Source organism: Lotus japonicus, chromosome 6, assembly GCF_012489685.1.
Source record: "Lotus japonicus ecotype B-129 chromosome 6, LjGifu_v1.2".
NCBI classification, from domain to species: Eukaryota; Viridiplantae; Streptophyta; class Magnoliopsida; order Fabales; family Fabaceae; genus Lotus; species Lotus japonicus.
The window spans coordinates 44,580,893-44,607,812 of NC_080046.1; the positions used below are offsets into that span (position 1 = coordinate 44,580,893).

The 26,920-nt window shown below is 37.5% G+C and overlaps 2 protein-coding genes across 2 annotated transcripts in view; both read left to right on the forward strand.

Annotated features, from left to right (window-relative positions):
• Positions 1-318: 318 nt before the first annotated feature.
• The window catches only part of LOC130722696 (probable sugar phosphate/phosphate translocator At1g06470), a 28,203-nt gene continuing 1,601 nt past the window's right edge, over positions 319-26,920 (forward strand). Inside the window, exons 1-11 of the mRNA XM_057573515.1 lie at positions 319-478; positions 1,011-1,863; positions 1,985-2,154; positions 4,407-4,492; positions 4,660-4,709; positions 8,298-8,365; positions 8,900-9,000; positions 9,186-9,198; positions 24,029-24,213; positions 24,448-24,534; positions 26,036-26,130. Of these exons, the coding sequence (XP_057429498.1) occupies positions 1,337-1,863; positions 1,985-2,154; positions 4,407-4,492; positions 4,660-4,709; positions 8,298-8,365; positions 8,900-9,000; positions 9,186-9,198; positions 24,029-24,213; positions 24,448-24,534; positions 26,036-26,130 (1,382 nt within the window). The 5' untranslated portion in view covers positions 319-478; positions 1,011-1,336. The remainder of the gene's footprint in view (positions 479-1,010; positions 1,864-1,984; positions 2,155-4,406; positions 4,493-4,659; positions 4,710-8,297; positions 8,366-8,899; positions 9,001-9,185; positions 9,199-24,028; positions 24,214-24,447; positions 24,535-26,035; positions 26,131-26,920) is intronic.
• LOC130722697 (pH-response regulator protein palI/prr-5-like) lies at positions 12,570-13,877 on the forward strand. Its single transcript, XM_057573516.1, has 2 exons — positions 12,570-13,598; positions 13,787-13,877. The coding sequence occupies exons 1-2, from the start codon at positions 12,665-12,667 to the stop codon at positions 13,795-13,797; spliced, it is 945 nt and encodes a 314-aa protein (XP_057429499.1). The 5' UTR covers positions 12,570-12,664; the 3' UTR covers positions 13,798-13,877.

The window sequence follows — 26,920 nt, forward strand, 5'->3', positions numbered from 1 at the left end:
CTAGAATGAGGGAGAAGAAGAGTAGGTTGTCTTAAGGGTTGTCAATTTCCATTTTTTTGCTTTTAATCATCATCCAATCCTAACCGTTCAATCAAAGAATGTTCCAAGATTCTTGGATCTAATGATATTTAAGTCTGGTGCACCGGTGGATAAAAAAAAAATTGCCCACCATAGTGTGGGGCAGGGCACCATTAACCTTTTTTATTTTACATCAAAAGTCCTTACTTCAAATCAAAGGAAAGATGATTGATGTATGCAAAGCCTAAAATTAACAGAAATGAATAATTAATTAAAAAGGATTAGCACTAATCGGTTGGCAATATTAACAAACAAAGTGGTTGGTGACTTGGGTTGTAAAGGTTTAAGACATTAACATCCCAAACCAATTCCTCAAATCGCCGAACCTAACCAAGGTTTCAGATCCAACGCACTCAGATCAGATCTCTGTTGTTCTTCATTTTTCTCAAAATAGCCCCAGGTTAGTTCCACGCTTGTTAAACATTACTTGTATTAATCAAATTTCACGTTGGCATTCAACAAAATCCATGTGTTTGATTCAAAGATTGCATTTTAATCGAGCTTCTTCATGTTTGGGGCTTGCAAGCTAATTTTTAGTTCAAAGGGTGTTCATTTTGCTATCAAAGTGATGCTTTTTTATTCAGCTTCACGTTTCCTGGGTTTGAGCTGATTTTTGTTCAAATGGGTCATCAGGTATCATTCCTTTATGCTTAAATAGTAATGTGAATGACATTACAAAACAACCCAGAATTTATATTTACCTAATTTTTGCCAAAAATTAATCTTTAGTTATTTTTAAGCATTATGGCACCAATGGGTCTTAGGTAGCTGGGGGTATGTTGTTTTTTAATCAATTTCATATTCAATTGGAAGTTTGAAGAATTGTTATATTTGCTTTATGTTTTTCAGCAATTTGTACTGTGAATTCATTTGAATATAATTTGAGCAGATTTAGCCATCTCCAATGAGAATTTTGACTTGTCCATGTACAGGTCAAGCTGGTGTCCTTACTTTAATCTATCTAAGAGCTCTACAAGTTGGTTTATTTGGATTGGAATATATCCCGGTATCTTCTTCAGGCGTGAAGACGATATATATTTAGCTACTGACTATTTGTTGATCCCGACGTGATTTGACGACGGGTTTGATTAAGAAGGCAGGTCCTGTGCCTGACAGCAGATTATGCATTAGCTGTGTTATGCACCCAAGTGAACTTATGTTGTGGGATTTGGTGACAACTGGTGATATTAAACATCATTTGGCTGGACGGATTTTTGTTGGATTATACACATGGATTTAACTCGGCATACAGTGGGAGATGGTTCAGAGTGAATTGGAGTTTGAGAGCAGTGAATTTTCAGTGATTAGTGATATTGGTAGTGAAAGCTTAGGCTCTGGCATTCGTAGAGAACTATCGTTTTCCGGTTGGTATGATGAGGATGGAAGGGTCCATTTGGATCAGCAATTAAGTAATGAAGATGTTTGTGTAGAAGAAGACTCTGATTTTGAGTTACCTTTTCCTTATAACAATGAGCTGCAAAGCAGACATTTAGATAGAGAGAGATTCTTTTACCAAAAGTATCAGCAAAGGTGTTTGCAAATGAATGGTTCTGGTGCCATGGATGATGATTCTATTTCTCAGATAAATAATGGTTCTGTAAAGTATGTTCCTTTTGACATTGAAAACGACCCTGAAAGGGGAGCAATTGGTGTTGACTCCAACATTTCTGTGGGTGTTGATGGAACTTTGGGAAAAGGCTCCCAGGATACTATTTCTGTAGCAAATATATTGAAGACGTTGTTTTTCATATTCATGTGGTACACTTTCAGTCTATTTTTGACCTTGTAAGTTCCTGGTTTACATTGTTTGTCTTTTCCGCAATATATACCCGTTTTGGTATTATTTACAATGCGAATCCTTTCTTTTCCTTCATATCTTATTCAGAACTTTTTCCCCTTCATATAGGTACAATAAAAGTCTGTTAGGAGATCATATGGGGAAGTTTCCAGCTCCTTTTTTAATGAATTGTGTCCACTTTGTAATGCAAGCTGTTTTATCAAAATTCATCACCTGGTTTTGGTCTGAGAGGTTTGAGACTAACGTTGTCATGTCCTGGAGGGATTACTTTTTGAGAGGTAAATTTTAAATTTCTTTACCTCATCCTTTCTATTCTAACTTTGCCCATTTTAATATGCTTCTTAGGTATGTAACACTGTGACGTGCTAACATATTTTGGCTAATAATTTTATGTTATTAATATTACTTATTAACTTAAATGATGTGAGTATTCATTTAATTCTTTTGATGATAGCTCATCTGAATTAGGATTTATGTTTTTCATCATTTTTTAACTCATTATTCTAATGTTACTGGGGGTACAATAGTAGAGACCGAGGCAAACATTCTAGGGTCTCACACTTGTAGGCCGAGTGGTTCTTTGACATGGAGAGACAAATATTGAAATTCAGCAAATTCAATCCTTTCTGGTCATTAAAGTCTCATTTGGAATAATGTTCTATCAAAGTCTCAATGGATATATGTTTCTAAGTTGTATCATCTTTAAACATTCTGTTATTTTTAATAGAGAGATTTTCTTGAAGAGGAAAGATTTGGTCAACTAAAGGAAAGCAGACAGCTATTAGAATATTATATGTAATCCTTTGTTACGTTTCCAGTAAGTTTGTTCTGTTGTAATTTTTAATTTATTGTTCGTATCTTTTCTCTTTTTAGTTTCTATTGGTTCTAGGGAGTTGGGAAGTCTTACGAGACCTAAGGGGGAATGGGAAATGGGGATATGAGGGATCAAACATCACCACATATCCACAGCTACCTGGTAAGGACAAGTAGAGATACTAGTTAAGCTACTTTTCACACTCGGAACAATGTCCAATAATCTTACGTGATTATGTACTCCTAAGCTCTATCACCTCTAACTACATTATTTTTCAAAAAAAGAAGGTTTTCTTGAAAAGGAAAGAAATTACCAACTATCCACATGATTCTTACCATACTTCCAAGAAGTTTCTTGACACGCTGCATGATTTTGTTTGAAGTTATTCTTGTTTTCAAAAACTCTATTTTTTAATAAGGTCCCAGCATAGCATTATCACTGTTTGTATTGCCAAGTATCGTGTGCTATATCTTCTTTCTACCTTTCCTGTATGAAAATATCTTTCCTAAAGATAGTACTTCACTAGCAGAAGAATTTGAATCACATTGCTCTTTCCATGAGATGAGGACTCCTATATTTGTTAGATTTATGAAAGCATGGAACAACAACTCCATTATTGCCTCATTCCTTAGAAACAGGATTGCAGAATAAAGTCTATTCCTCCCTAGTTAGGTTGGGATTGGGATTCAATTCCCTGTAGAGTGAGACTTGATTTTTCTGTTGCCAATATTCTTTGTTAATTTTAAAAGATGACAACTATTACCCCTGTTATATTTAATCTCACTAAAATCCATGAGAAATATAGCGTGCTATCGCTAAAATATTAAAAAAGGAGGTGATGTGATTAAAAGTTTGAAGTCTATAGTCTCTGTATTGTACGGGGTACCTATATTTCCAATGACACCTTTTTTCGCATGAGCATAGATTTTTTTCTTTTCTTAGTGACTATTTTTTGTTATCAAGTTGTTTTTTTCAACATTAATATCAGTAATACATATCCATATTACACCAATAAGATATAAAGGGAAAACTGAAATGTTTTATTTTCTTATGAGATGCATTTATGTCATTTAGGTCAATTTTTACTTCATTATACATTTATTCCATGTAACAAACAAGAAAGCCACTGAGCTGGAGATTGACAGTGACCATTTCATTCTATTCCAGCTCACTCCATTCCATCATTATTCCTGTCTCATTCCCTGGATTACCATTTTTTGTACCAAAAATGGGAGCTTTTAGTTTATAGAAGTCTAAGCAATAGGCCATTCATCCATATAAGAGTCAATAGCATTTCACTCTTTAGTATACCACTTAATATAATGGATTTAATGGCACACATTTAAGAGAAATTGATCTCCCTCTTTTAATCTATTCAAAGGTGTTTTTAGTTTCTTGGGACTCCTGCTGAACTTTTGTTTATATGTACAGACACTCACCCATGCTCAAGTTTTGATTAATTGCCTAATATCAATTCTTTCTATTTGCTTATTTGAGTGTTTTTTTTTTTGTCCATTGTAATGCTCAGAATTTTAGCGAGACAAAGTGATATAACATTATCTAGGGTGACTGATAGTGCCATTTTTTCTGTTTATTTACTTCAATCCTCTTTCTGATCGTCTCTGTAGTGCACTTTTTTTTTTTGCAAATTTCTCATCACTTATTACATTAACTCCTATATCAACTAATGCCACAGATGGACTTTACCTTTCACAGTTGTACCAACTGCTCTTGGAACAGCGATGGATGTGAACTTGAGCAATGCATCTCTAGTTTTCATCTCTGTCACATTTGCTACCATGGTCTGTGGCATTTCTTTTATTTTAATGTAGAATGAGAGAAATATTAATTCCAATGTATTTTCTTTTCTAGTGCTATATCATAACCAGATTCAAAGTTTTCCCTTATTTTAGTGAAATAACTATCCTTCCACTCCTAATTTACCTTTCTTTCTTTTATCCTTTTGCAGTGTAAATCTGCTGCTCCGATTTTTCTCCTTCTGTTTGCTTTTGCTTTCAGGTGGGTTTCCTTTCATTTTGTCTTTGTATCCACAATGACTATATGATTCTGTGATTTATTGACATAAACATTATATATTCTAAATTTCTTGGAGCTGCATCTGTATGACATTTTGTGGGAGTATTGCATTAAGGATAGCAAATATTATATTCTGAATTCGTACTTACTATGTGTACGTTTATTCAGTTAGCATTAAACAGGTAGAGTTCTTTTAGAATTGAAGCTTTTAATACCAAAGTGGTTGATAGGTACTAGAGCAATAGAAGACATGACAGTGCTTGAATCTAGAAATAAGGAAGTAAAGGAATACATGCAAGAAAGGAAATAGTTTAGGCAGTTAGAGCATCTAGTATCTCCAAAAACTCTTGCTCCTGCGGTCCTGCCAAGTGCCAATTCCCAGCCTCCCTCGCTCCCCACCCCTTACCAACTCAGCTGTTAGTTGAATAGAGGATGACATTGCAGCATTTTCTCTCTTATGGATATGATTCCCCACATTGACCCCCTTTTACACCTCCTTGCATACACTTTGGTTATCCTCGCGGTGTGGGTTTCGTTCTTGAACTTTTATAAATTTCACATTCCTCCTTCTCATGCTGGGTTATCAAAATTACTAGAGTTCTTCGTCCTATAATAAATTTATATATTTGTAAGTGTTGACCACGAAGAATTCTATGTTTAAAACATACAGGGGTGGAAACTGTCATGAACAATTGATAGGAAAGTATAGTATTTCTCCTGAAGTTCACCATAAGAAATATCAATGCCATTTTCTGGCAAAAGGAGTTGGTTATTGTAGTTTCAGAGGAAAGTGTGAATTTTATGGATAGTCTTCATTGCTAAAATTTTAAAATTTGACAGCATAGAATAAGTTTTGATTGTTGATATTTAATGTTAAATCTACTACTTATTAAATATGAACTCTCGTAAAGTGTGTGAGAAATGAGAGGCATTGGATGAATCCGTGTGTTTGAAACTTAGAATTACGCGGAGGTTAATATATTTAGAGCTTGTTTGGATGCGGATGAAAGAACACTTATTGGAGCTTATTTAGTGCATTTTTTAGTAAAGAAGCTCCAATAAGGGCTATTTAGGCCCCGTTTGGGTAAACAGCTTAATTAAGCGCTTATGGTCATAAGCGACCATAAGCACTTATGACATAAGCGCTTATTCATAAGCTATTATAAAAAAATCATTAAAATAAATTGAAAATGAGCTATATATAAGCATAAGCTCTTTATCATAAGCTATCCTGAGTAGCTTATGAAAATAAGCTCAAAACAGCTTATGGCCTACCATAACCTGTTTGCATAAGCTCTCCCAAATACTTGCACAAGCGCTTATGCAGTTATGCTGTCTGATAGGCTCAAATAAGCTCTCCCAAACAGGACCTTAGTCTGTACCCAAACAAGCTCATACTAAAAGACATAAACACATAATTTACCGTTACCATAATTATATTACTATGAACCCTATTTACATATTTCTAACACTACCCTCAAGCTGGAGCATCTAAATTATATGCAACAAGCTTGTTACATACATAGCTAATTGTAGGACCTCTCAAAGACTTAGTAAAGGCATCACCAATTGATCATTTGAATTGACGAAACTAGTGTGATGTCCCCTAATACGATATTCTCTTAAAGAGAATCTGCCCAATCTGCATTTCTTAAATATATTTTAGAATGCGAATTACATCATTCTAATGTCCTTCACATGGTGAGTTAAAAAATTGACTTATCACACTCACTGATACCATCTTAGAATTTTGGTTAGTATTAGTCCTAACCCTGTCTCAAAAGCTAGCTTAGTGGTGAGGAGCCGAGGATTGATCTACTATTTATAAAGACTATTTTGACCATATCTCTCGTCATTGTGGGACCTTAACACCCTCTTGACGCCTAGGTCTAGACATATGGAGCGGGAAGTTTGCAAGGCTGAATATTTGCAGTTGACCCATTTATGAGTTACCCAATAAGGATCTAGGACAGACTCTAATATCATGTTGCAAGCGAAAGAAATGAGAGACAGAATGAATCCTTGTGTTCGAATTACACAGCTTAGGATAATATATATACTGAGACATAAGCACATTTACTATAAACCCTATTTACATTATTTCTAACTTAAATTATATCCACTGGCCACTTTTTTGAATACTGCAATGGTCTCCCAGCCAAGTCCATTGTACTGAAAAATCAAACGATGCAATGTTTTCTGTCTCTTTTTATTTCTTAGGTTTTGTTCTCAACCCTATGGCGTTCTTGGGTTCTGTTGTTGGGTGGGTTTTTGGTGTTAAAGCATACTCGTATGCTTGTGTGGTTGTGGATTTTTAAGAGGTTATTGGGAGGTTTTTGCTATAGAAGCTGAGCTAAGACGGGGTTATTGTACATTTGTACCCATGTTGAAAGGGGATATATCTCAACACTCTATCCTTATCTATATATTATATTTTCCTTTCAAAAAAAAATTATATAGGATATGATATCATTAAAAAATAAGCCATGAAAACTTTTAAGTGCAGCAAGATTGCCCAGTTTCTTTTTATATCACTAATGGCAATTCCATTGAGGTAACCATGAGTGTGGGGAAGCCAAGGTATAAGGAAAAGAAACTGGTCGAGCCGAAGTGAGTTATGAGTCCAAAAAGGAGAACTGTTTCAGCAATTGTCCCATGGACCCAAAGTATTGAGGGTCTACATGAGGAGAAACAGAAGGGGAGTTACAAAAGAACAATGAGCTGTCAGTGAGAGAAAATGGAAAATGCAGAAGGAAATAGTAGTTACCGAGGACCGTGAGGTTTGTCCATATTGGAGGCTGGAGGTATCAGTATTCGGGGTGAATCATTCTGTTAGCATGAATGGAGGACAATAGCTCTATGTAGGAGCTTGGCTCTAATACCCTACTGAATCAATTACTATTCTAATAATTTACATATCATTTTCTTTTCCCATTGTCTCTGTTTTACCATTCTCATTTTACTGTTGGACAAGTGTGTATCAGCAACATTCTTAAAGAAGAAAGCATTCTACTTCAACCAAATGCTCCAACAACTTGCATAATTTCATTTTGCCTCAAAATTTTAGCCTTTTATATACAAAAATCCTTATAATGAACCATAAAAGCTGCTATTATGACTTACCCAATTCTCTCCAATGTTGCTGAAAAGACTTTTCCCGGAAGTAGCTGCTTTAGAATGCAAAATTTGGTGGCCAACAGCCTACTGTTTATAAGCTATATCATTACGTCACTCATTGGGAGAAAGATGGTGTCCGAAGCCTACAATAATATGACCCTATGTGACACTTTCACATGATGTCATGAGATTCCAGTTGCTGTTAGAATGGCTTATTGTTTTAAAGAATGCATTTCGTACCTTTGTTCAACCGTGAACATAAAACTATTTCAATTGATATTTCTGTATTCTCTAATCTTGATTCTTGAGTCATATTCTTTTCACGCTGTTGTATATGTTTTGTTCTCAAATGATTGTGTTTTCAGTTGTATGTCCTTGAGATGAAGATTAATGTTTTTGCTTGGAATCTTTTTCACCTATATTCTGCAATTAATTATAAAAATTGGTTGAAAGGTTGGAGACACCAAGCTTTAAACTATCAGGCATCATCTTAGTCATCTCCATTGGCATATTACTAACAGGTATCAATATCTTCCTTCATTTTCTTGGTAGTAATTTATCATTTCAATATGCATTTATTTGCACTTAAGAATTCAGATCATTTAAAGTCTTGTACAAGCGCAGGGTATTTATTATGGATGATTCTCATCCGAGCATGTCATTGAATATACTTTTGATATTTTTTGTATGAAATATTGGACCTCAATTCCAAAATAAATAGTATCCGGACAGAAGTTAGGAAAGATATTTTACATTACGAAGTTAGTTTGAAGTTAATTAACTGAACAGTTATCAGAATTATAACAGCCAATGAGTTCTTTGTCACATTCTTGTTGAAGTTCTGTATCAAGTATTGGTCTTTCCTAAAAATGTTTCAGAACTGTGATAAAATATTTATACATTGAAAAACTCTTCATTGATTGGTTATTTCCCCCATCTCTTGATCATAATTTTCATTTGCATCTTATCAAACTGTGTTTTGTAAGTTTTAGGAATTTAGCGCACAATGGAAATTCAAACCTTCCGGTCTTTAATTTTATTTTGGTGGACTGCAGTTGCAAAAGAGACAGAGTTTGAATTTTGGGGATTTGTACTTGTTATGCTTGCTGCTGTTATGTCTGGATTTCGCTGGTGTATGACTCAAATCCTTTTGCAGGTATTGTATCTTCCTTTTCTGTCCATTATATATTCTATATCAACATGTCTATTTACACATAAACACACACAAGCACTTTCACATTATTTTTCTACTGCTCTTAACTAAAATTCTTGCTACATTTTTCTGCATTGGAACCTGATTTTCATTCTCGTCATGTGTGGTGAACTGAACCAAATTGAAAGAAAGAAGCCTATGGTAAGTTCCCTGCATAACTGTGTCAATAATTTATGGAAAATATTAGTCTTACTTAAACTTCTATGATATATTGGTTAATAGTTTCTCTCAATATAATTATCAATGTTTTTGGTTGGCTTTGGTCAATCAATCCATAAATCTGGCATTTATCTGTTCTGATTATTTAATTTTAATCGATGATGGATTCTTTTTGCCCTTTGGAGACATGTATAAATTTCTATGACTAGATAGTATAAAATTGTAGATTCAGAAGATGCCACATTAAGTCTATACATTTGAAATTTCAGTTGTCGAAGTGTTGAGAAATTTAATAACCATTTATCTAAGAGTTACTTTAGGGATAAAAGATGATTGAGATGTGCGGAAAATGTATGATATTATATTGATAGGTAAAATGATACATGAGCAGTATTTATAGAATACAAATGACTAAAGACCTGGGCACTATTCTAGCCTAAAAATCAGGGAAAATATTCTCTCTATGAATGCTAATAACATTAACATAAAAGTCCTAGTTAGCTGTACAAATCAGACTCTAATTATTCTAATTAGTGTGCTAATTAATTGCATTTGACTTTCAACACTCCCCCTCAATCTGGGTGGAAGATATCTATCATACCCAGATTGGATCTGATATTTTCATATATGTTCCTTGGAAGAGCTTTAGTCATGATGTCTGCTGTTTGCTTGCATGATGGAATGTGATCAACACGTATAATCTCTTGATCAATTTTCTCCATAATGAAATGCCTATCAATCTCCACATGCTTTGTCCTATCATGGTGAACTGGATTCTTAGCAATGCTTATAGCAGCCTTGTTGTCACACAGTATTCTCATGGTGTAATTGGTAGGAATTCTGATCTCATCCAGCATTCGTTTGAGCCAAATTCCTTCACAAATACCTTGTGCCATAGCTCTGAATTCAGCTTCTGCACTACTCCTAGCTACTACAGATTGTTTCTTACTTCTCCAAGTTACCATATTTCCCCATACAAAGGTGCAATAGCCTGTGGTAGATTTCCTGTCAGATAAGCAACCTGCCCAATCTGAATCAGTGTAGACTTCAATGCCTCTGTTTGAGTTCTTCTGAAAATAAAGTCCTCGACCAGGTGATCCCTTTAGGTATTGGAGGATTCTGTTCACAGTCTTCATGTGAGTCTCAGTTGGGTTTGACATGTAGCGACTAGCCAAGCTTACAGCAAAGCCAATATCTGGCCTGGTGTGAGTTAGATAAATTAATTTTCCAACCAGACTTTGATATCTATCTTTATCAGCTGGTATACTTTCCTCTTCACTTCTTTTGACCGGCTCTATGGGGGTATTAGCTGCTTTGCATACGAGCATCCCTGTTTCTTTAAGTAAATCCAGAGTGTACTTCCTCTGAGAAACATAAATGCCATTCTTTGTCCGAGCAATTTCCATCCCTAGAAAGTACTTGAGCTGGCCCAAATCCTTGACCTCAAATTCGTTTGCTAAAAGACTCTTGAGATGTTTGATTTGGTCATAATCGTCTCCTGTAATAACGATATCGTCAACATAGACAATGAATAAGACTATCTTCCCATCCATAGAGTGCTTAGCAAACATAGTATGGTCTGTTTGGCATTGAACAAAACCATCTTCTTTGACAACCCTTGTTAGTCTGTCAAACCATGCTCTTGGTGATTGTTTTAGGCCATATAGTGATTTACGGAGTCTGCATACCATGTTTGAAGTGTTGGGTGATTCAAGTCCTGGAGGTATTTGCATATACACCTCTTCTTCTAACTCACCATTTAGAAAGACATTCTTTATATCTAGTTGGTGAAGAGGCCAATCTAGATTTGCTGCCAAAGATAACAAGACTCGAACAGAATTGAGTTTTGCCACAGGTGCAAATGTCTCTTCATAATCCACTCCATATGATTGTGTAAATCCTTTTGCAACCAACCGGGCTTTGTACCTGTTTATACTTCCATCAGCATTGTATTTGACTGAAAATATCCACTTGCATCCCACTGGCCTCTTTCCTTCTGGTATAGTGGTGATTTCCCAAGTCCCATTTTTTACCAGTGCTTGAACTTCTTCTGTTACAGCTGCTGCCCATTCAGGTTTCTGCAGAGCTTCTTGAATGTTTTTGGGAATTTCTATGTTGTCAACAGCAGCTACAAATGACCTGTATTTTTGTGATAACTTTCCATATGAAACATATCTCTCAATAGGGTGTTGAGTACAAGTTCTCACCCCTTTTCTCATGGCAATAGGAATATCAGTGTCAGGTGCATTCATGTTAACAGGAACAGAATTAGGAACAACATTACCCGTAGGGACTTCATTTTCTAGGGCCTGGTTGGACTCATGGTTCTGCGTTGGAGTTGTGCTCGACTCTACTTCCTTCCTCCTTTTCCTTTCATAAGTCTTCAAGTTTCCTCCTTGTACTTTTGGGTCTTGATTCTGTTGGGATGAAGTTAAAACTTCAACTCCATCATTTTCAGTTTCTACTACAACTTCTGCTGTCCTTTCAATTGGCTTAGGTGTTGTTTCAGCTGGTTGAGAGTGTTAGAGTACATTGAGTTTGTATTTACTATGCTGCTGCATCATCTTTTGAGTAGTTATGACAGCTGACATATCCAGCTGTTTGTATTCTCCTATTTATGTCAGCTGTTGGTATTCTCCTATTTATGTCAGCTGTTGGTATTCTCCTATTTATGTCAGCTGTATGTTACAGCTGTTGGCATTCTCCTGTTCTTCTATATAAGGATATCTCATCTTCTGTAATCACTCAGATTATCAATAATACATTTTCTGTTATATTTCTATTTCTCTCTTCTCTCTCTCATTGCTTCTCTAATTCTAACATGGTAATCAGAGCTTCAATCGGTCCTTGATACATGGCTGCTGCACCTGCTTCCGTTGTCAATGTTCTTGAGTCTCTGTCTCGTACTGCAACAATCAAGCTTGATGATTCGAATTTCTATTCTTGGCGTCAACAAGTTGAAGGTGCGATTCGATCGCATCAGCTTCATGATTTTCTGGTTGATCCAGAAATTCCACAACGTTTTCTGACTGAAGAGGATCGTGTAGCTGCGACTGAGAATCCAGCTTATACGACTTGGATTAAGCAAGATTCCATGGTGTTTACATGGCTCTTGACGACTCTATCTCTGTTTGTTCTTCCAACGGTGATCAACTGCGAGAGATCATCGCAGGTTTGGCGTGAGATCCTTGACTTTTTTGAGAATCAGTGTCGCGCACAGTCTGCTCAGCTCAGATCTGAGCTGAAGAACATAACCAAAGGTTCGAAGTCGATCACTGGATATCTTCGACGCATCAAGACGATCGTCAACACTGGTTTCGATTGGTGAACCCGTAAGTTTTCGCGATCACCTTGAAGCGATTTTTGATGGTTTACCTGAAGATTATAGTGCTTTAAGCACGATTATCTTCACTCATCTTCTTCGAGCACGATTTCTGAGGTCGAAGCGATGATCATTACTCATGATGCTCGCCTGGAACGATCACGGAAACGTAGCCTTAGCGATTCTACTGCTTCTGCGTTGCTTGCGCATACACATGCGTTCGCATCGGTTCCTGCTCCGATTTCACCTCAGATCTCCCAAACGCCGCCACCTTCTGTGGATTTGACGCCGTCTCAGGCCAATTATGCTGCTGAATTTCGTGGTGGACGTGACTATCGGAATGATCAACAACGTCCAAATTATCGTGATTCTGGTGACAATCGTGATACCTATCATGACCAGAATGATTCACGTGGACCAGGCGGTGGCCGTGGTGGCTATCCTGCTGGTGGACGCGGTGGTGGACGCGACCGTGGGCGCGGCCGTAATTTGCAGTGTCAGAAGTGGGGACATGATGCGAGTGTCTGCTACCATCGCGCCGTTGGAGGTGGTTCTGTACAGAATGGCACCTTTACTAATATGCCTAGTCCTGCACCTTTTGGAGCCTTTCCTCCTATGCCTCTTGGTTCTGCCACTTTTGGCTCTTCCTCACCGTCTTTTTATGCTTCTGGACCTGCTCCGTGGAATTACTTTGGCTCTTCCGCAGGACCTTACAATGGTGCTTACCCTCCAGGTTCTCAGTTTCCTGCTTTTACTAGTGGTTCTCAATATTCTGCACCTGGAGCTGTTTTTGGTCCAGCATCATCTTCTTGGAATTCACCTCGGCCCTCACCTCCATCTTATCCGGGCCTTCTTGGCTCTCAGCCTCGCTCTCCTGCTCATGCTATGCTTGCTGGTCCTCTGCACCATGCTTCTTCTTCAGCATCTCAGCGTCCTGACAAGCCTACTTTGTGGTATCCCGATTCTGGTGCCACTCACCATGTTACCAATGCTGCTGGAAATTTTTCAGACACTTCTTCATTCACTGGAACTGAGCAGATTTTGATGGGCAATGGCCAAGGTTTGCCAATTCACTCTATTGGTTCTTGCACCATTCCCTCACCATATGATTCACACACTGTTCTCACTCTTAGTCAACTGCTTCTAGTTCCTTCTATCACCAAAAACCTTGTCAGTGTTAGTAGGTTTGCCAAGGATAACAATGTTTATTTTGAGTTTCACGCTTCTTTCTGTCTTGTTAAATCACAGGAAACATCTAAAGTGTTGCTTCGTGGAAGTGTTGGTTCTGATGGCTTATACACCTTTGATGTCAACGCTGCTAGTGTCTCTTCTAGTTGTTCTAAATCTGATTTGTCTACTAGTACTCCTTCTGTTTTATCTACAATGTATCCAGGTACTGGAAAATCACAGAATATGTCTTCTGTTTCCAGTTTAGGTAATTCCAGCTATGACTTGTGGCATTGTAGACTAGGTCATCCTCATCATGAGGTCTTGAAAACTACTTTACAACTATGTAATGTTCCTTTGCCTAATAAAACTTCTTTTGCCATGTGTGTTGGTTGTTGTATGGGAAAGGCACATAGGTTGCCCTCTTCTTCTTCTTCTTCTATTGTTTATACTCTGCCTTTTGAGTTGGTTTATGCTGATTTATGGGGACCAGCTTCCATAGAATCCTTTGATGGTTTTTCATATTTTCTTACTTGTGTTGATGCTTGCACACGATACACTTGGATCTATCCCTTAAAACACAAGTCTGACACCTTTCAGACTTTTAAAAACTTCAAAGCATTGGTTGAACTGCAGTTTCAATGTAAGCTTAAGAGTGTGCAAACTGATGGAGGAGGAGAGTTTCGATCCTTGATTCCCTATTTTACTCAGTTAGGGGTAGTTCATCGTGTGACCTGTCCTCACACACACCATCAAAATGGGAGTGTGGAGAGGAAACATCGCCATATTGTTGAAACGGGACTTGCTTTGCTTGCTTATGCCAAAATGTCATTGCATTTTTGGGATCACGCTTTTCTTACAGCTACCTATCTTATCAATCGGATGCCTACTTCTGTTTTAGGAGGACAAAGCCCTTATTTTCAGTTGTATGGTTCTTGTTGAATATCTGTTAAGATTTAGTTTATTATGAGTCTTATCTCATGGAGATATAGTTAAGATTTGTTTATCTATTTTAGATTAGTATCTATTTAAATAGAGATGATATCTATTTAAATAGAGATAGGTTTAGATAGATTTAGTTTGTTTTAATCTCTTTGTTAGTCTATATATATTGTAGTCTAGTCAAGTATTATGAATGAAATACACATAAATATTTTTCATCAAATTCAAGTTGGTATTAGAGCAAGTTTCGATCCTACCGCTATGAGGGGGCTCCTCCCCCGTGAGCCCCCTCATGGTGACTTTCCAAATCTCTTGGGTTTATTTTTCGTACTTTGCTTCCGCTTGTTAGTTCTAGCCGTTTTCTTACGGCCTCGTTTCTTTCTGATTATGGTCCCCTTTGTATTGGAACCCTAGTAATGTTCAACCACTATCAAATCAACGTCCTTCCACGTGCTGCCTTCCCAGCCGTCGTTCGTGACGCTGCTTCCACAGAAAGGTTCGCCATGTTCTCTTGGTTCTTGCGTTCTTGTCAGCCACAGTCACGGTGATTTGGTCTGTTTCACCGCCGTTTTCAATTTTTCATAGATTCAGAGTACTGTTAGATGTTTTTGGAGCCCCTTACTCTTTATCGTGTGATTTCAGGTTATCTCTTTTGTTACTTCTGCTAATAAAATTGAAGAAAAAGTTGGAGAAGGAAAATATTCTAGTTATTCCCTTGATGAAGTTGCCGCAATGATATGCAGCACCATATCACTGTATGGAGTTAAGGTTACTAACGTTTTTCAAGATCTAGAAGAATCAAATTTCCTCCGGCCCTACATGAGTAAAGCCATTGAAGATATATTTAAAGCATGTGTGGCTTTGGAATTGAAAGAAGCCGCGTCTCAGATTTCTGTTTCTGCACTCTGATTACTGCAATCAGAGATTATAAGGATTTATGTTCTTGGAGCCTCTTGCTCTTGTACGTTTGTTCGTCTTGCTTGGTGGTATTTTTCTGCTCTTATTTGAGCCTCTGGTTGTTGTCCTTGTTTGTTGGGTTGGAATGTGTGATTTCAGATGCTGAATTTTCGGTGTGGAAACCACAAAAAGATCCTTACATCTGTGGTGATTTCTCAAAATCAGTTTTTCATAATTCATGTGAAGTATTCACACAGAGTAAGCGGTGAAGGGCAATTTCAAGTCTCTACAATTTCTGATTACCGCATTGCATTGTGTGCTCCGTTTGTGTGTGAATTTCTCTCTCCGGCAGCAGCGATTTCTCGAGTTAATTATATTTGTTACAAGCTATGCATATGATATATATGCTCTAGCTTGAGGGGAAGTGTTGTGTGAATTTCTCTCTCCGGCAGCAGCGGCTTCTCGAGTTAATACTATTTGTTAGAAGCTATGCATATGATATATATGATCTAGCTTGAGGGGAAGTGTTAGATATTGTTAAATATCTTAGAGACTACAGTCAGCCGCCGCCGCCGGATTCCAAGCCACGCGCCTCCCATCTCTCTGCGTGTGAAGTCCACGCGTCGCTATCTCCGCTGCTTTGTTTTCGTTGGTCCTCTTTGTGTATCAGCCAGGTTGCGCCGCTCTCTCCGCTGCTTTGTTCTCGCTGGTCCTCTTTGTGTATCAGCCAGGTTTGGTTTTAAGGATCCTCTGTTTTGACGTGTGTTGTGCCATCTCTCATTGTTGGCCAAGTTTGGTTTGGTTTGGTTTGGTTTAGAGTTTTAACTCTGTTTTGACGCTCAGGTTCCACATTGGTTTTTGAGACTTGAGTTGTTGTTTGCGTCTCATTGCTCGAGATGCTCTTATTATATTGATCTTGGCTGACTTTATGCAATTTGGTTTTGAAGGTGACAGTGTCACCTTCGTTTGTTTTGTCTCGATTGTTTGGTTTTCTGGTTTTAGGGCTTCAGCTGCGAGTTGCGCTGACCCACTCTCTAGTTGAGAGTTATTGGTTTTGGTTTTAGGGCTTCAGCTACGAGTTGCGCTGGCCCACTCTCTAATGTTTGAGAGTTGTCTGTGTCAAAGTTGACACCATTGTTTGTCTTAGAAGCCATCAATCGATCGACCTCAAGTATGTTTTATTTCTGTGTGGTTGTTGTTGGTGAGTTGTTGCTTCAACCTTGTTTTGTTTCGGGCGTATTGTTGCTGGTTTTTCGCCCTTGTTTGCTGGCTCAGCTACCCTACGACACTCCAAAAGAATTGGTTTTTGTCTTGCATCAAATTTCAGCCAGATCAAGTATGAGAAGTTGTCTTTTGCCTACCCATGGATTTAGCAGAAGTTCGAAAGGTTATTCAATTTCAAGTATAAGAAGTTGTCTTTTGCCGCCATGGATTTACTAGAAGTTTGAAAGGTTGTTCAATTCAGAGATTCGCCAAGACTGTCATTATTAAGGGATATCTATTAAGATAATTTTCTTCTTGGGTTAGATTTTGTTACAAGCTTAAAGCTAAGTAAGTTTTAGCTTGAGGGGGAGTGTTGAATATCTGTTAAGATTTAGTTTATTATGAGTCTTATCTCATGGAGATATAGTTAAGATTTGTTTATCTATTTTAGATTAGTATCTATTTAAATAGAGATGATATCTATTTAAATAGAGATAGGTTTAGATAGATTTAGTTTGTTTTAATCTCTTTGTTAGTCTATATATATTGTAGTCTAGTCAAGTATTATGAATGAAATACACATAAATATTTTTCATCAAATTCAAGTGTTCTCAACCTGATTACAAGTTCCTCAAGGTATTTGGGTCAGCTTGTTATCCTTTTCTGCGCCCGTATACCAATAACAAGTTGGCATATAGGTCCCAAGAGTGTGTATTTTTGGGCTACTCTTCTCAACACAAAGGATACAAGTGCTTGGATGCTCAAGGCAGAGTCTATGTCTCTAAAGATGTGTTGTTTAATGAGCATAGGTTCCCTTATGTTGAAATGTTTCCTGCATCTGCTATAGAAACAACTTCTCCATAATCATTTTCTTTGCTGATTCCTCTTGCTGCTGCTCCAAATATTATTTCTAATGCTTCTCCAGCTGCTGAGCCTGCTTCTCCTGCTATGACAATGCATTCTGCGGGTTCTGATTCTTCACCCTCTGGCTTAGTGGATGTCTCTCCTTCGTCTGAGCAATCTCCAGTTATCTCTGCACCTGTTTCTCCTGTTGTGACAGTGCATTCTGAGGGTTCTAATTCTTCCTCCTCTGGTTCAGTGGATGTCTCTCCTTCTTCTTCTGAGCAGCCTCCAGCATCAGCTGCTACATCTGATAATGTTCAAGCTGTCATCCCTGTTAATGCTCATCCAATGCTCACCAGAGCAAAGAATGGCATTGTCAAGCCTCGCTTGTTTCCTTCTGTCTTGTTGACAGAAGTAGAGCCTACTACAGTCAAACAAGCTCTCAAGAGCAGTAAGTGGTTCAGTGCAATGCAGCAAGAGTATGAGGCATTGGTGACTAATAAGACCTGGACTCTTATGTCACTTCCAGCTGGAAGAAAGCCTATTGGTTGTAAGTGGATTTTCAGGATTAAAGAAAATCCAGATGGAACAGTGAATAAGTACAAGGCTCGACTTGTAGCTAGAGGGTTCAATCAAGTGCATGGCTTTGACTATTCTGAAACATTTTCTCCAGTGGTCAAACCTATAACTGTGAGGTTGATTCTATCTCTTGCTATTTCCAAAGGGTGGCCTCTTCAACAGTTAGATGTGAATAATGCCTTTCTCAATGGGAACTTAGAAGAAGAGGTTTACATGGTTCAACCACCTGGATTTGAACAGGGTGATAAGTCCCTTGTGTGTAAGCTTGACAAAGCTTTGTATGGCCTAAAACAAGCTCCTCGAGCCTGGTTTCACAGGTTGACTGCCACTCTTGTTCAATTAGGGTTCAAGGCTAGTAAGTGTGATCCCTCCTTGTTCACTTTGTCTTCACCAACTTGCTGCACATATGTTCTAGTATATGTGGACGATATTATTATCACAGGAGGTTCTTCAGTCCTAATTCAACATCTTGTTGACAAACTGAATTCTTCTTTTGCTTTAAAACAGTTAGGAAAACTTGATTATTTTCTTGGAGTTCAGGTTACACACTTGTCTGATGGCTCTTTGCTACTTAATCAGACCAAATATATTGAAGATCTTCTTGAGAGAGCAAATATGTCTGAAGCCAATGCTCTGCCCACTCCTATGATTAGTAGCAGCAAACTGTCAAAGTTTGGAGGTACTTGCATGAATGATCCCTTTCTCTATAGATCCATAGTTGGAGCATTGCAATATGCTACAATTACCCGGCCGGATATCAGCTTTGCAGTCAATAAAGTCTGTCAATTTCTGTCTCAGCCTCATGATGAACATTGGAAGGCAGTTAAGAGAATTCTGCGGTTTCTTAAGGGTACCATTCATCATGGGTTGCTTTTTAAGCCTTTCTCTCTTGATCGTCCAGTAGCACTTCATGCCTACTGTGATGCAGATTGGGGTTCTGACCCGGATGATAGACGGTCAACTTCTGGCTCATGTGTGTTCTTTGGCCCCAATTTAGTGTCTTGGTCAGCTAAGAAGCAAACTTTGGTTGCTCGCTCAAGCACAGAAGCGGAATATAGGAGTCTGGCCAACATAGCAGCTGAGATTCTTTGGATTCAATCCTTGTTGACTGAGCTGCATATTCCCTTCCAAACACCAACAATTTTCTGTGATAACCTGAGCACCATAGCCTTGACTCTTAATCCGGTCCTTCACACTAGAACTAAGCATATGGAAATGGATCTTTTCTTTGTGAGAGAGAAGGTTCTCAATAAGACTCTTATTGTTCAGCATGTTCCTTCTCTTCTGCAGAAAGCGGATATCTTTACTAAAGCCCTCTCTTCAGAAAGGTTTCATGAGCTTAAGGACAAACTCAATGTGGTTGACAAATTTTCATTTGTCAAACCACCTTGAGTTTGAGGGGGTATGTTAGAGTACATTGAGTTTGTATTTACTATGCTGCTGCATCATCTTTTGAGTAGTTATGACAGCTGACATATCCAGCTGTTTGTATTCTCCTATTTATGTCAGCTGTTGGTAGGACTGTTCATGGTTCGGTTCTTTGCTTGAACCGAACCGAACCGAACCTGAACCAAAATTTTGGTTTGAGAGAACCGAACCGAACCGATATAGTATGGTTCGAACCGAACCGAACCGGTTTCAAATTTTGGTTAACCAGTTCGGTAAAATATGCATATTTATAGATGGTTCGAACCGAACCGAACCGATATACTATGGTTCGAACCGAACCGAACCTGAATTGGTAGTTGATATTTTGGTTCGGTTACCGAACCGGTTTTTCAATTTAGGTTCGTGTTCGGTTCGGTTCTTGAACGGTTCGGTTTTCGATTCGGTTCTTGGTTAGCTTCGGTTCTCAGAGAACCATGAACAGTCCTAGCTGTTGGTATTCTCCTATTTATGTCAGCTGTATGTTACAGCTGTTGGCATTCTCCTGTTCTTCTATATAAGGATATCTCATCTTCTGTAATCACTCAGATTATCAATAATACATTTTCTGTTATATTTCTATTTCTCTCTTCTCTCTCTCATTGCTTCTCTAATTCTAACAGAGAGGAGGCTTGGGTTGGTAAGGTTTGTGCAGGTTCAGTTTGTTCAAGTCCCAAAGATTGGTATTCCAAAGTTTCAGTTGGATACCTGTATGATTGCTCCCCCTGAATGCCAACTTTGGTATAATAGGCTTGATTCTCAAAGAAAGTTACATCCATAGTGTGGTAGAATTTTTTAGTTATGGGAGAGTAGCACCTATATCCTTTTTGGTGGGGAGAATAACCAAGAAAATTGCACTTGATAGACCTTGGGTCCAGTTTGCTACGGTGGGGGTTGAGGTTGTGGACAAAGGCTGAACATCCAAAGACTTTTAATGGAATGGAAGAAAGGATTTTGCTGGCTGGAAAGGTGGTTTGAAGTGTGGATAATGGGGTCTTACAGTCAAGGATACGGGAAGGCATTCAGTTTATGAGATATGTGGCCGAAAGGACAGCTTCTCCCCAAAATTGTTTTGGAACATTAGTAGCCGACATGATTGATCTAGTCACTTCCAGAAGGTGTCTATTCTTCCTTTCCGCAACTCCATTCTGTTGGGGGGTGTCTACACAAGAACTTTGATGAACAATTCCAACCTTTTGAAGGTAGGAAGTTAGAGCAAGATTGTAATACTCACGACCATTGTCAGTTCTAAGTATCTGAATCTTGCTTTGAAATTGTGTTTGCACCATGTTATGAAATACTTCAAAAATCTTCCCAACTTCTGATTTTTCCTTCATTAGAAACACCCAAGTGACTCGTGTGTGATCGTCAATGAAGGTGACAAACCATCTTGAGCCAGTAATGTTGTGAACCCGTGAAGGTCCCCATACATCACTATGGATTAATGAGAAAGGTTGAGATGGTTTATATGGTTGTGGTGGGTAATGGCTGCGAGTATGCTTAGACAATTGGCAAGTTTCACACTGAAAATTCTTCTGGTTTTTATTGAATAATGAGGGAAAAATCTTTTCCAAGTACATGAAATTTGGGTGGCCTAATCTGTAGTGCCACAACATTACATCATTTTCACTACTTGGAACTGTTGCTACTGCATAAGAATGGGTTTTCAATTCTTCTGATTTTTCAACTTTGAGGAGGTAGAGTCCAGCACACTCTTTAGCATTGCCAATCGTCTTCCCCGACTCCAAAATCTGAAATTCACACAGGTTATCAGAGAATTTAGCAACACATTTCAAATCTCTTTAATCTTGCTAATGGACAACAAGTTACAATCAAGTTTGGGCACATATAAAACTGATTCAAGTGTAATATGTGGGGAGATAATAACTGATCCTTTACCCATGACCTTAGAATGTGTTCCATCAGCTATTCGAACAGTGTAGTTATAGGGACAAGGAGAATAACTACTAAACAAAGTTAAGTCTCCAGTCATGTGATCTGAAGCTCCTGAGTCAATGATCCATGACTCTATTTTCCTTTGCTAGTGTTTAAGGCATATAAGAAATTACCTTTTTGAGCCACTGCAGCAGTACCACTTTTTCCTGCAGTTAACATGGTCTGCTGAAGGAGTTTTTGAAGAGTCTCCATTTGTTCTTTGCTGAATGGTGATGAATTAGATATTACCTCAGAGTTTTGGTGGTGAACCACAGTGTTTCCTCTGCCTTCCTTGCTTTTGAATTGTTTGGCTTCTGGAGGTTTTCCATATATACTCCAACAATTCTCCTTGGTGTGGCCTGGCCTCTTGCATTGATCACACCAGGGGCGAGTTTTCTTTGTTAGTGGCTGAGGTTGGTTTCCTCTTGCTGCCATTGCAGAGCTTTCAGTGGATGGGGCTGAGATGGATGTCCCTAGCATGAGTTTCCTCCTGCTTTCTTCCCTTCTTACTTCTGAGAAAGCTTCCCGAATTTTTGGAAGTGGTTTAGTTCCAAGGATCCTTCCACGAACCTCATCAAGATCCTTGTTTAGTCCCAATAGGAACTTGTAAATTCTCTCTTTTCCGACCAGGTCCTTGTATTTCTTCTGATCCTCCGTACAACACCATTTAACTTCTTCATATATGTCCAGTTGCTGCCAATGTCTGTTGAGTATGTTAAAATACTCAGTAACTGAGGATTCTTCCTGTCGAAGGTCATGGAGTATGCTTTTTATCTCAAACACAGCAGATGTATTGTCGACATCTGAGTACGTCTCCTTCACTGCATCCCATATATCTTTTGCAGTGTCATAGAACATGAAATTTTCACCAATTTCATTTGTCATGGTGTTGAGCAGCCATGTCATCACTTGGCTGTTCTCAAGTTGCAATTTTTGAAGATTGGTGTCCCCTTTCTCAGGACACTTGGAATCTCCTGTGATGTAGCCTTCTCTTCCTGCACTTGGAATCTCCTGTAATGTAGCCTTCTCTTCCTTTTCCTTGGAGGAAGATCGTGACCGACCTTACCCATTGGTTATAGTTCTGGCCATTCAACTTATGACCAGTGATAAGGTGAGTAAGCCCGTCGTGTGAGCTGGTCGGAAATGATCCAGCCTCCGCCTTGAGTGACTCATCAGATTGTAGGTCTCCCATGGCTTGACGGTGCTAGGTTAGGGATGGTTCAGATCGAGCTCTGATCTGATACCATGCGGAAAATGTATGATATTATATTGATAGGTAAAATGATACATGAGCAGTATTTATAGAATACAATTGACTAAAGACCTGGGCACTATTCTAGCCTAAAAATCAGGGAAAATATTCTCTCTATGAATGCTAATAACATTAACATAAAAGTCCTAATTAGCTATACAAATCAGACTCTAATTATTCTAATTAGTGTGCTAATTAATTGCATTTGACTTTCAACAAGATGAATAGAAAGAACTTGGAAGAGCGAGGAGGATAAGAAGTCCTCCTTATTAAAACAAAACATAAAACAAACTTGGAGAAAGATAAAATCAATGTCACAAAGCTTCCCATTTCCTCAACATATCTATTCGAGAAACCCATGAAAAGGGCCATGAGCTTTGCACCAAATAGAGGCCAACTGCCTAATCTCTTCCAAAGGTAAGTAATTTGTCAAAGAATGTAAGAATGTATGAGGTACAGAGTTTGAGCAAATACCACACATTACACACCTATCAAGGGAGTGGGCTTTGTGTCGGCTACAAACTTGCAAAAAGTCAATTATGTTCAGTAAGTACTTCAAATTAAATACAAGACTTGATGTCTTGATCTTAGAGTTAAGTTTAGGATTTCCGGAATGGATTATCTAGAATTCAAGGAGTGAGGAACTGAAAAAAGATTCACTGAAAAAATCTCCAGAAGGATCAATGGACCAACTTCTTTTGTCCAGATGAGAAGACAATTTAATATAATCAAGGAGGCCAAAGGGACACACATTAAAAAAGTTGAATTTCAGCTCAAGGGAACATGTGCATTGTCCCACTTCAAGCTCAATGAATTCTTGCATGACGGGGCGTGTTAGAAATATAATAAAATCATTCATGTGTCTTCACTCAACAACTTAAGCTTTTGGAATAGTTAGTTCATGACAAAAAGGTAAAGGAAAACTATAGTCCAAACCAGTGAAACGGATTTAAATTTAAATGGCTTGTCACTAGACTTAATTTATATTTATGATAGAAAATATGACATCTTGTTATCCATGTTTTTTTACCCCACCTAGTGGGAAAAGGCTTTTGTTGTTATGTTCTTCATTTGAATATTTAGTGAGATTTACTCTGTAAATTGCCATGTTCCAGTTTTCTTCCTCTGAAATTATCTCTTTATCTTCCTTGGAGCCTTTTGTTTTACCGCTTTATTTTCAAGTTAGAATTTCGTAAGCACTGTTATATTTCAGCAAAAAATTTATTTGATTTTTCAAATGACTTCAGGTTTGAAAAATCCACTTACCCTGATGAGCTATGTGAGTCCAGTAATGGCATTGGCAACTGCACTTCTTTCCCTTGCATTAGATCCATGGGAAGAATTCCAAGAAAATGAGTACTTCAATAATTCACGGCATATTACTCGAAGTTTCTTGCTGATGATTTTTGGTGGAACACTTGCCTTTTTTATGGTAAGACTCCATATTCCATTTAAGATGCATATATATATATATATATATATATATATATATATATATTCTTTTATCCTACTTTTCCTGCCACCCACCCATGGGGGAGTTTAACAATTTTATACTTGTTAGTTATTGTTTGACTTGTCTTAAACATGCTTTTGTTTGTTTACAGTCATATTTGTTAACTTGCAGTCTTTCGTTCTTTCCAACATTTGTATTTTTATCTTCTTGCAGGTACTAACAGAATATGTTTTGGTCTCAGTAACTAGTGCAGTCACGGTCACCATAGCAGGGGTTGTTAAGGAGGCCGTCACCATATTGGTATAAATTATGTTTTTAGATTAGTTCCATTTGTTGATATGGTTATTCAGTGGCTGCCCCTCTTATTATTTGATAGACTACCTAGTTTCACTTCCGCAGCTCCGTGGTTTATTTCTGACAAGCATACATTTTTGCAGCACATTCTTTTATTTATCTATAATATTTACTTAGATTCTTGCTAAGTTCATTAGCATTCAAAAAAGAGCATTCATGAAACAGTTGCATAAAAAATCATTTATACAAATTTTCTTAATGAACAGACAGCTAGAAATCTTAAAATAAAGAAATTTGATATCTTGGTTCAGTTCTGATGTTACGCCATCTTGGTTCAGTTCAGTTCTGTTGTATTTATCTTTCTTTAATATTAAAGGTAATTTGGCCATTTGGTGGTGCAGTCTAGACTGACAAGTTTTGGGTTTAGGGTTTACTTAGTTATTCCACCACATGATAAAAAAAATCAGCATCCTAAGAGTAGACGAACTGCACATATAATTTGGACTTAGTCTAACCTAACCATCAAAAGCTAGCTAATAAGGTGAGGATTGCTCAAGCTTCAAGCCTTATATGTTCTACTTTAGCCATGTATATTTAGTTATTTTCATATCTTAACACACCACCCCTGACATCCATAGGTTCTGGAGCGCTGAGATTATAGGATTGATTTGGGTGGCCCAATACCAGATCTATGATAGGCTTTAATACCATATGAGTTTTGGTCACTAAGGGGTGAGGATTGCCCTACCATTTTTAAGAACTACTTTAGTCATATCTCTAATAAATGTGGGACCGTCAAAACACTCCCTCCTGCCCAGGAGTGAACTTTTGAAGCAAGAAGTTTGTAAAACTTAGTATCTGCAGGTGGCCCAATAACGGATCTATGATAAGCTCTGATATCATCTTAGACTGATTTATAATCCTAACTCTACCACAAAAGCCATATTAGGGTTGAGGAATAGGATTGTCCTACTCCTACCCTTTATAAAAACTACTTTGATCATATCTCTAGTCAATTTAGAATCTCATCAGTCATATAGAGTTAGCAATTTCAATTTGATGTTGATACTGATGACGATGAATGAGAAACCAGTGTGAAACTTGAGCATGATTTCTCATTATATTTGATCATGTAGTGTTCAATGAGAAATCAGGTGCTTTTAGATTGTAAGTCCATTCAAAATAAAGAGTTTAGTTTTAAGTTTTAACCCAATATCAACGTAACTCCTCTTTAATATCTTATGTTTCATCTCAGCACAACAGTTTGTACTCTTAACTGATAATGTGTCAATACATGGTTGGATGATGGCTTAGAAAAGTTTTACATTACCAGGGGATTAAAATTAATTTAAAAATAAATACCCATTTGTTCTATATCTATCATGCTCATACTTATTGTTCTACTCATAAAACACTTTTTATGTTCCTGCTTTTGTTAAACCTTCTCACTTCCTGGTTGCTGATCGCATTGAACTTACTGTTCTAGTTTCATACTGTTTGTCTGTAGGTTGCAGTGTTGTACTTCCATGATGAATTTACTTGGTTGAAAGGATTCGGTTTATTAACCATTATCTTTGGTGTCAGCTTGTTTAATTGGTACAAGTAAGTCACCAACAGATGTATATTTCAAGCAACAATCTCTGATTTGTGATAATTCTTTTCTTAACTTTTAATTTATGCTCTGCTACTCATACAAAAAATAATTTTATTCTTTTAACTGGTCTCGTTGGACTTTCTGTCTTACAAAACTTTGGCCATACTGATTACTGAGGGAGTTAATTGAATCATCATCATCATCATCATTATAATCTATTTTCCTACTTTTCCTACTTTCAAAGCCCCTTGGGATGTTATCTCATGCAGTGTAGAAACCGAGGCTTGTGGCATAAGAAGGGAATATTCTCATTACTTTATAGTTTATATCATGCTTGCAGTTGTTTTTGCTAGTGCAGATAGCTTTCGTTTTTTAAAGTTTCAGTGCTGCATCATTTGCTGAGTGCTGGAGTTGTTGTTCATGGCTTTATGCTAATGGATTTTAGGGCCTCCTTAGTTCTTACTCTGCATTTTCCTTTTGTTCCTTGCATATTTCAGTTATTTTTAATTAATACTTTAACTTCAATTGAAAAGTAAATATAATTAAACGGTTTCTTATATTTATTAATTTTTCGTCATTAGTTTAATAATAACTTCTTTTTATCACAATTTTTTTTCTATTCACTCTACTTTAATGAAACGACCTTTGTATGATATGTAAAACTATGGAACTGCTAATCTTCCGACTTTATAGCTTAAGTTACAACATGATGCTGTGTAAATGTTGTAGACCTACTATCTTTGTTTATTGAAGTTATACCAATGTTTTGTGCCTAATACTTCCTTTCAATTTAATTCT

What these genes read in the sequence shown, in the direction of transcription:
- LOC130722697 (XM_057573516.1), top strand. Translation starts at nt 12,665, where the DNA reads ATGATCATTACTCATGATGCTCGCCTGGAACGATCACGGAAACGTAGC.